Here is an 11,146-nt window from a genome sequence, read left to right on the forward strand (position 1 = left end):
TATGTCGAGCATTACTCTTGCAAGTACAAGGTTTCATGTCTACATTTCACTACTTTGTTATGGTAGATATGTGTAGAGACCTAACAAATTTGGCGAAGCAATGACAAAATGGAAGACGCAATTTCCAATGTTGTATCATTTTTTCAGGTGAACAGTCAATGAATCACAGGTAACAATAATTGACATGTTGGTTCAAGATCATGTATACAGGAATAAATGACAAGCAGCTCTGTTTTAGGGGGGAAAGGGGCCGTATTCAGAGCAGAGTGACGACACAGACGTATTAGGAATCGAAAAAGCTGAACAAAGACCAAACGATCAGGCCATACCATAGATCTCAACCTTGCAGAGACTCCGGCTCTGTGTAATGGTGAAGTATCGCCCCCTACCATCACAGATCACATCGTACACAGAGTTGCCTGTTGCAGTGTTTTGGGGGAAGATGTAGCAAGGTACGCCAGATGTGGAGCTGCTGGAGTTACTCAGAGAGAGGACAGCGGTTTTCATTCCCCAAGGACCTAAAATGATGATCCATGAATGACAATATAAAACGTATTGCGTGAGGGTCAAATGATATCCCGAACAACATTAGAAACGCACCACCCATATAATACGAAATATCCCCGGCCAGATTGAAATGTACCCATGATATCTGAGCATCGTCGGTTCATGTTAGTGTGGTGCGTATCTAATGTTGTTCAGTATTTTTCAAACCTTATTTTGTTCTTTCGTACCTGCGAGGTTCAGTTCAGAGGAGACTAACCGCCCAGTTTATATTGCATTCGAATTGGATGGAATAATCAGCCAATCAACAGCAGAGAACCCCATATGGAACATGTATAGATTTAAGGATGATTCACATTGTCAGCAGATGGTCAGCAGAGAACCCCATTCATCCCTACGTATGGAACATGTATGGATTTAAGGATGATCCCATGCTCAATTCCAGAAATCAGCGTTCTGTAACCGTTACCTTTAAACTATATACTGAATGGCCCTGAAAAGAATATTAGCTGGGAGTGAGTGCCACGATTCCACGCCGTTTTAAGCAAAATTCCATTATTATCAAGGACACATTACACCCATATGAGAAACGACTCTGGGTCTTAACAAACGAACGATTTAAATACAGGGTCAACGACCGTACTTTTAAATAAAGTGAAGTAAAATCTTATATCGCATACGTCCTGGATACACATATATCCTGACGTCGTGTATCCTGTAGTGCTGTCCCAGGTCCACCGTCCAAACACTTGGTTGACGTTTGGAGTGGAAGCAGGAGTAATGGTCCCAGTTCCCATCCACATCTTTGCTTGCAGACCAGGAAGTTTGATCTCCAGGTTCAGAAACGGCATGCTTCCCGTAGGCAACGTTTTCTGTTGGAAAACAAAACATCACATTTACTCCAAATATTGACAAAATGTAAATGCTATTGTCATGATTTGCACTTGAGTGTTGCCTGATTTCCAAAATTCCCTGGAACAGAAACTACCACATGCTAACACAGCACCGTGTAACAGAAGATGTTTAATGGTAATATAAGAATGAAATATTGAATATGAAATACCCCAAAACGGGCTTTACAATCAGACCATTGAATGAAAAATTCCTTATCTGAATGATGACGATAATCTCTTTTTTATGCTATCTCTATTGGTGTGTTATATATTTCGCAAGAAAACCATTCGTTTGTGAGATAAAATTATTTATTACCCACGTGATCAACGTATGGGTAGTTGCATACTTATCTCGTACTTCACACGAGTGTCGTATCGCGTTGACCTGTGTCGTAACGACTTGACCTGAGAGTCTAACGATTTGATTGGATAACCGATGACCTCTCAATTAGGTCACGTTGTGACGGAACTACTTGTCAATTCATAACAAACTATTCAAATTATATGCATGGTGGGAATGTAAACATTGCGAACGTTGCCGTGTCACTGTTTAATTGTGAGTCGAAATGAGACTATATATCAGTCGAAAAACATAAACGCAATGGTTCCACCTGTGATGTTAGCCGAGTGAAGCAACTGCAAACCAAGTAAATGGTGCTACGGAGTAGTTTACTGTAGGAGGTTGTACGAGGCGATGACAACTGACATGCATCGTGACGTCGGTTACCAAGGGGACAGACGAGAATGGTTTTAGTGACGTCAATACAGTGTGACGTCATGCAAAAGTGACTACAGAACAAAATTCTTCCGCAACCTCTTTATGAAACCGGTTTCGGTTTGACACCATAACAATAACTGACTGACTGACTGAATTTGGTTTTACGCCGCTTTAAGCAATATTCCAGCAACATCACGGCGGGGGACACTAGAAATGGGCTTCACAAATTGTACCCATGTGGGCATAACAATAACAAAAATACACTATTTTGTCAATTTAATGCATGTAAGACGTGGGTTATAAATAAAATACCACACTCGGTCTCATTACATACGAATTATACGAAACTCGTGACCTTCCTATGGTTTCTGACCTCGCTTTCGCTCGGTGAGATACCATAGGAAGGACACTCGTCTCGTATAATTCGTATGTAATGAGACCTCGTGTAGTATTCTCTATGTACTTGTATAACATATATCAAGGTGCGCTCAGTTTAGAATATACGCCTTAATTTGAACATGATGTACTACTGGCCTTTTGCCAAACATAAGACTAACTTCTCTTTCCGGTCGGAATATGTTTCACATGATCGAGTGCTGGAGTGAGTGAGTCACATCGGCGATATTTCAGCCATATTGTGACTAAAACTAGCTCTAGATTCATAATACATACATACAATATATAAAACCCTGTCAACAAAGGACAGTAAAATTAGCAGATTATCACAAAATGAGGTAAAAAGGTTAGCATATATCTTTAATAAAAGTAGAAAACTATTTTTGGACAATACAGTGTAAAAATGGGATATAGATCACCGCCAACTGAAGGTAGATAAACATACTATGGACCATGGGGACTTACAGTGCCTTTGCTACGAATGCTGGAACGTAAATTAGCTAAAAATGACGAATGTCAAATTCAAGGTATGTTTAACTTTACTGACAAAATACATTCTTGTTTGTAACACACATCAGTTCTAAATATCTAAGGGATGTATTCTAAATCGATGTGTATGGAATCTGTGTTTGTATTGCATATATTCACAACTCTGTACAGAGCAAGCGTATGTTTTTGAATATCAAAAATAACTGTCACAAGGTGTTGTTTGTTTCAGTCTTGTCTAACGAAGAGATTTTCATATTTCCCCAAACACACGCGATATTTGAACTTGTGAGGATTAAAACTGTGATCTCTCTATCTTCGGTGTTGTACAGTAATATAAGCATGCATGCAGGTATATATTATTTGACACTAAAATGGCTTTGGTCATAGTTCCAAACATGCCTTATGTCGAGAATGACACAGGAATTGTAACCTATGCACTGAAGAAAGCTGCGTTATGGCATCGCAGGAAATGCTCAGTGATACCTTTTCGTGAACACCTGGTTTCGTTCACTGATTTTCAGTGATCCAAGTATAATTTGTCATTATTTAGTCCTTTATGGCAATTTGATTTCTGGTTCGGCGGAAAATTGAGTGTTTTTATTCTTTGGCGATGAATTCAAATACCCGATTTCGCAACATTTAGAGATGTTGCTGCTAGTAATTGTGTTTTGATATTTTGACATGACAATGATCGTAAATATTATGGATAATATAAGTAGTAATGAGATAAAGATTACATATGTGGTGAATCGGGTCCAGCAGTCCCCCACAAGGTCTCGGAGTATATATATAGGTTAAATTGTATTTACTGAGAAAGTGTACATGTTGGATATTGTTATTGAAACAGTGTGCCTAATATTTAGAAAACATGACTTTATTCTTTCCAATTGATGAGTATTTGCTGTACCTTTTTGACAAGTTCCTCCGTGTCCTCCCACCCAGCCTTTATCACAGCCACCTCCACAAACTCCAGTTGTCTGGTTACATGAGTGTCCACAGTGGCAGGAGTAGTTACACGAATCTCCGAACTTCCCTGCTGGACAGAACCCTGAGAAGAGGCATAAAGGCAATATAAGAGTGAAAAAGAGGAGAGACGACTCCATTCATGGTCAATAAGTGTTTTTCTACAATGTTATACAATATTTCAAACCAGATTAGGGTTCAATTGAATAGATTTATGGACCGGACTTGGAAGCAATTACATTATTTGTCCATTATTGAACGATATGAGATCACTAAGATACCTCAACCTTATTATGATATTATGTCAAACCTTCGTTTGTTTCTGCAGAATTTTGTACAGATTCTAAAACTTTTGTACCCAGCCACCACAAATATGGAAGTCGGACAACTGGTTCCAAAATCGTCACTCTGCTGAGAAAGTGTACACCTAAATACAATTATTTGATTGTCGCCTGACGCTGCAGCAAACAAACATACCTTCATACAACCAAACCATGAATCATTCACACTCAAGGAAGTCAAATTTAACAACAAGCTCGTGTTGAGGAACAGTGGATATATTTTGAAAAAGTCACTTTTCAGAAATATAGTATCATATATCGCATTGCTATGAATCAGTGACAGAGAGTTGAAAATCTCATAGGAAGTTCAGTTTTAGTGGGTTTCCGATCTGACTGTGAAAATATGACGCTCAAAATGCTTAAACATCGCCATCACAATTAACTGGTTCTGTTCTTGACATTTGATCAAAAACAATCTTGTTACATAAATTTACACAATGCAAGAAGACTACATACCACATTTGTAATTAGTAATTGAGTAAACTATCAACTCACCAAATATAACCTGTATCCAAAACTCTCCCACGACTGTTAATACAAGCAGTGTCTTCCCAACCGCCATTTTGACAACAAAGAAGTGAAATTCCTCGAGAGAGAGAGAGAGAGAGAGTCAGGTGTGTGAGGTAAAGGTATTACATTTCCAAGGTACAATCTCTGTGAACCGCGTTTATCGACACCCTTCCGGATCCATTATTAAGTCAATAATGTATCACGATGTGCTAATCCAGTTAAACCAGGATGTATGTGGTTCAAGCGACATCCAGGAGATGTCATGTTATGGATTACGATGTTCCTATACATAGCAGAATAATTACAAAGCTATAAACTGTCGTGATGTACAACCTTAAGCTATATTTACCGACAACTGTGTCCAGTAAACTGAAATGGATGCAAAGTTAACCATAGTAAATGTTATGAAAAGCACGGTAACCTACTGTAGGTGCACACCATTGATGTTAGCCGAACCATACAACTTGTAAACATTTCCACGGGTGCTTAAATTTGTTCAAGGTATAATGTCCTAGTACGTGATGTAGGTGTTCATATTCACACGGAGAATGTAAAGATGTTATCTGTTTGATCTGTGATAACGTCCTCCTTCTCGACAGGCGTTTGATGAGGAAGTTGTGATGGGAAGGTATTGATCAGGAAACAAATCACCAAACCAAGATGAATACAACAATAATAGCTTGTCCTAGTCTCGACTGACCCAGTGCTGTCGGCAAAGTGAGTTTATTTGTAAATGATTGTTTCTGACATAAACCACGTTGAAGTATTAAGTAGTAAGTGGGTTTAGTTTTACGCCGCTTTCAGCAAAATTCCAGCAATATCATGGCGGGGGACACCAAAAATATGTTTCACACATTGTACCTATGTGGGAAATTGAACCCGGGTATTCGCTTCGGCGTGACGAGCGAGCGCTTTAACCATAAACGGAAGTAGTGAGTGAGTGAGTAAAAACTTAACGTCACATCGGCAATATTGCAGCCATATGGTGACGAGGATTTGAATAATATATAAAGTCGTAATAACTAACTTTAAATTATGAAACCCTGTCAACGAAGGACAGTAAAATAGCTAGAGGATCACAGACATAGATATAAAACTAGTTCGAAAAGCTAAAACTTTCAACTATAGAACACAATACAATATAAAAATAGGCTACATATTGCCAACAACTGAAGGTAGATCACCATACTAGGGGCAAACGGAAGTAGAAATATATAACATAAGTAAGCATATTCTCAGTCTTTCACAAAATGTTTGATGTGTATTTGTGCAAATATGGCAATATTTCATACATTTCACAAATAATGTGTATTATCAAGGCATATGTACACTACATTCATACATTTCAGGTATGAATACAGTGTACGCCAACCAGTCTTACGTCACTACCAGTGCAAAATACCTCGTCTTCTTGACTTAACCCTGTATTACCGCCTGCCGTATCCTTAACCCTGTCAAACACCAAATAAATCTAACTTTGACCTGTGCGTTCGACATTTCGGAATGACACTTTTTAGGATGTCTTTTATGCATTGTTGAATTATCCTGAACACTCTATTTGTTTAATGCAAGATATAGAGTATTGATATATGCTCACGATATGTTATTAAAGTTGACAAATGAACACAGATAGCTAACTAGTAATTGACTTGGTTTAGCTGCATCACACCGCATCCTGCACTAACTCCATCACAACAGTGAAATAGACTTACTACAGTTTGAAATCACTGGACCGACAGTTTTTATCCCATTTAAATGCCGGCAAATTCAACGTGTAACAAACATCGGTTGAATGATTCACAGCAAAATCATTTTTCCATACAATTTTTAAGCTTGATAATAACGTTTCATGAATGTCGAAGATGTTGTACATCTGTATCAAAGGTGGAAATCAAAAAGATCCAAAACGCATTATATGTTATCCCGCCGCCTATTGTTTCCAGATGGTAGAGTAACAATATCGCCTATCAAAAGGGCACAAAGGACCAATTGTCATGGTGAAGGGCGTTGTCATCTTAAAGGAATTCCTAAAAAATTAACATTTAAAAAGGCGGATGGTGGAAAATGCGCTGTGGGATCTCATTTGAATCTTTTGTCCCGGATAGAGGCTTCAGAGTAAAGTAGTTCCTCTTCAGGCCAAAGCGACAACCCTGTAACGATTTTTTAAGTCATCTCAAAAAATGTTGTGTCTATCAGGATGGGAAATTTACGTGCTTGTAAAACATATACAATATTGCAATCACTGCTACAATGTGATCACACTATATTCATGCAGAATGTTAATGACAGCCTTGACCCCGATGAAGTGGGTGAATGGGTTAACATTAAGCGTCACATTGGCACTATATCATCTATATCATTACGAGAAGTTGAATACGAATAAAAATAACCCTGCCATAGATGGACAGAAGCATGACTAGATTACCATATGCTCAGCAGTTCCACTAATATATAGCATTTTGAATAATTAATTATTAATCTGCTGGACAAATAAGATTGGCTATAGATTGCCAGTTACAAAACACGGGTCACCATACTATATAGACTAACAGTACATTTCCTACCTGCATGAACCCAGGCTGGATTTACAACATCAACTTAATCATTAGCAATAATTGACAAGTTGAGCAAAAACTTAAAATGAAGGATATACTACCTTTAAAGGCATGGGGAATAATACTGCGAACGAAGAGCAACGTCCATACACTCTTGATGAGTGTACAGGTATTTCGCATAATGTCAACTCACTCTCGAAGGAATTGCCATCAGTGTTTTATCAATTTATCAGAATTACCACTTTATATAATATTACTATGTACATCAAATGAAATATAAAAATCAATGAATTAAATTAGGGCTAATGTTGTTAAAAAGGCCCTTCATGGTTGACACTTTGAAATAGTTATCACTTGTGATAGACAAAATCGAAACAGTCAAGAACCAGTTTGTGTAACTGATAGTTGATTGTCGACTTCTTTGTGTAAGTACAGGTTAGTACTCACTTTAAGGCATCAGAAGCGGTGTCACAGATGTGTTGGCTGCTGCTTTGGCTACAGAAGCTGCCATTAGTTCCACTGTGGCTGGGCAACTAATACAAGACGATGTCCTATTGATCGGAAGCATGTTCACAGTGCAATTCAATAATTTCAGTTATAAGTGGATTTGCACACGACATGCTATTTAGGGGATAACTGTACTGTGTTTGACGAATTGGGGACGTATACCGGTGGTTATGTATACGCAACTTAAGTTATATGGGCTATATAACCACCGCTATACGTCCCCAATTCGTCAAACACAGTACAGTTATGCCCATTCTATTTCAGCTCGTTTTACGATGGGTTTTTTCGTGAAGGAAATTCATTATTTAAACCAGGTCAAAGTTCCTCTACGTCAAAGGTTAATCAAATCACTCATTGAACTTACACTATCGCCAGAAAAAGTAGTTCCCTTTTCAAGCTTCAACACATTTATTCTGTGCACACTGACTAAATCTGACAATGATGAATAAATCATAGTGTTATAGTTAACCTGGACGGAATTGTCATGAAACCGCCCTCTAGTTATCGGAAATGAGCGTGCCGCTGCAAATGATAATGGCCCCCTGATTATCCGGCGCAGTGATGACTTAGCATAACATCACTGCCACAGGCTAATTTGCATCTCACATGACCGGACTTTTCTCTTGTTTGTAAACAAACGCGCATATTCATAATAAGAAGAGACTTGCCTTAAGCAAGCTATTCGACGCGCTTTTCACAATGTTTTACATTGTTACATATGTATTCTTCCACAACTGCGACAGTTAGGTCTATGACAGTACATATTTAGATATTTAACTGGCTGCATCGTTTGCTCTCCGTCTGCTTCGATGACAGCACGTTGAGCCGTACAACATATGTAAACAAAGGATCGCTATGCAAATCGAAATAGTGTTACATGTTTTAGGATATTTTCTCAGTGAAACTAAACCATTCTATCAAAGATGTTTAATTCCATATCACCATCCTTCCTTAGGGGTCACGTGAGAGAGACGCGCATGCGCACTTGTCAGTAGCGAATGTGTTCCTAGTTGTCTTGACAAGTTTTTATAGAAGATTCTTCCAACATCGGATTATTTTCACAAACGGATATATATAGTGTGTTTGACGTCGTCTCTACATTGTTCACGGATTTCGGATGTGTATCCCAGCGTCACGGATATAGCGGTGCTGGAACTTTCCCGTACGAAGGACAAAAATCCTAGTGGTACTGACAATACTTGGAGCTGACCAATATGGCGTCAGAGCAATGTCCCCTCGCAGAGGGAACAAGTCGGGAGAGAGAGAGCAGCAGCACCTCTCCCAATGACGATGCTCTAGCAAAAGTCCTTGCTGCGCAGCAGCAACAGGCAGAGTCCATAAAATTTTTGACGGAAACAATCATTCAAATTGGGGCGAAAAAGAAAACAGGTTTCTTCCCCTGTCATAGAGGTCAGCGATCAACAAAGCTGGGCCGAGTGGTCTTGGAAAGGGCGGGTCACTGAAGCGTAAAGCCAGTGGCGAGTGCGACTCGCAGAAGCGATGCCGACTTACTGCTGATAGTGATATGTCAGACGCAGAGGACAATGATCCTTTTGATGACATAGTTGACACTTTACAAAGTGATCATGAAGCAGAAAGTGAGAATGAAGTTGACGCAGTCATCTTCGAATTAAATGCTTATTTCAACAATGATGACAAATTTGGTCCTAAAGTGAACGAGGTTCTGGGAAGGACTATAAATGAAGGGCTGAGATCGCAGCTGAATCTCGAAGCACTGAATCAGACGAAGGATAAGTATCAGAAGCCAGAAAACTGCCCTAATCTGACTGTTCCGAGAGTGAACAATCAAGTGTGGAATCAGGTCAAACCACAAACCAGATCCATAGATTCCAAGCTACAAAATGTTCAAAGCCTCTTGGCTAAGGCTTTTTGTCCTATTCTGGAGCTTACTGATGAAGTTATGAATGCTTCTAGAGATAAGAAGCAACAGATCAAGTTAAAAACTTTGGCGAAGAAGTCTTGTGATTCTCTACGCCTCTTGTCAGCTGTGTTCGTAGAACTTACAAATCACAGGAAGGACACATTCAAGCCGGAGCTCAAAGGAGCTTACAAACAGCTGTGTGCACATAACAATCCTGTCACTGACCAGCTTTTCGGCGATGATCTTGCAAAACAAATAAAGGACATTTCTGAAGCTCAAACCCTCTCTGCCAAATTAAGCGGTGGCGGAGACAGGCCAGGTCAGTTACCATGGAAACAAACCCGAGGTGGAAAGCCCAGTTACGTAAGACGTGACACTCACCAGCATCAGGGCCGGAACGACCGAGATCGGCGTTTTTTAGGTCAGAACCGCCGGAACAACTTCAAAAGGAGAGGCGGCTACCAACAACAGAAAAAGCAGTAGAGTGCACTCTATCTGCCCCAACTAAAGAGGTGAGAGATCTCTGTGACACCTTAACGCATACACCGGATAATTTTAAAAATGTTATACAGCTTCCTGTTGTTATCAGTGGCAAAAACTAACGTCTGATACATTTATTTTGGATACTGTCAGTGATGGCTATATAATTGAATTTGACCAGCTACCTTCACAAGATCAATCCCCAAGGCCGATTCAATTTAGTGAAAATGAACACGTGGCTATTACCCAACAGGTTGTCCATATGACCATGACAGGTGTTATTCAACATGCAGAACCGTGTGCAGGTCCATTTATCTCAAACATTTTCAGCAGAGATAAAAAGGATGGAAGTATCCGTATTATTCTGGACCTAACAGTGCTAAATAAGAAAGTGGACAAAGTGAAATTTAAAATGGACACTATAAAAACAGCCATAAATTTAATGAAGCCAGATTGTTTCTTTGCTAGCGTGGATCTAAAAGACGCATATTACACGATCCCAGTGCACAAAGATTACAGGAAATTCATGAGGTTTTATTGGGACGGGCAGCTTTTTCAATTTACATGCTTGGCTAATGGGTTAACTTCTGCCCCAAGAATATTTACCAAAGTGTTGAAAGTTCCATTCGGAGAATTGCACAAACAAGGCCACACGATATCAGGATATATTGATGATAGCATTTTTGAAGGGGATACTTATTCTTTGTGTCAAGCAAATATCACAGCTACAATTCAACTTTTTGACTCCCTTGGTTTTACTATACATCCTCGCAAGTCAAGCCTTGTTCCAACGCAGGTTATAACGTACCTCGGATATGTTCTGAATTCTCGAGATATGACAGTTAGTTTGACTGAGGAAAAAACGGGGAAAATCAAAAAATGCTGTGTGGAATTGACTAAAAAGAACA

General features: G+C 39.3%; 1 protein-coding gene across 1 annotated transcript; it reads right to left on the reverse strand.

Moving 5' to 3' along the window:
* Positions 1-318: 318 nt before the first annotated feature.
* LOC124269181 lies at positions 319-8,751 on the reverse strand (the record flags this gene model as incomplete). The annotated part of the gene is made up of 4 exons (XM_046704192.1): positions 319-518; positions 1,185-1,376; positions 3,908-4,036; positions 8,721-8,751. Coding segments are annotated over 4 exons (552 nt in total), but the record flags the coding sequence as incomplete, so codon positions are not given.
* Positions 8,752-11,146: the final 2,395 nt, after the last annotated feature.

The sequence above is a fragment of the Haliotis rubra genome, unplaced genomic scaffold (assembly GCF_003918875.1).
Source record: "Haliotis rubra isolate DU_JTF1 unplaced genomic scaffold, ASM391887v1 Scf1427, whole genome shotgun sequence".
In the NCBI taxonomy this organism is placed as follows: domain Eukaryota; kingdom Metazoa; phylum Mollusca; class Gastropoda; order Lepetellida; family Haliotidae; genus Haliotis; species Haliotis rubra.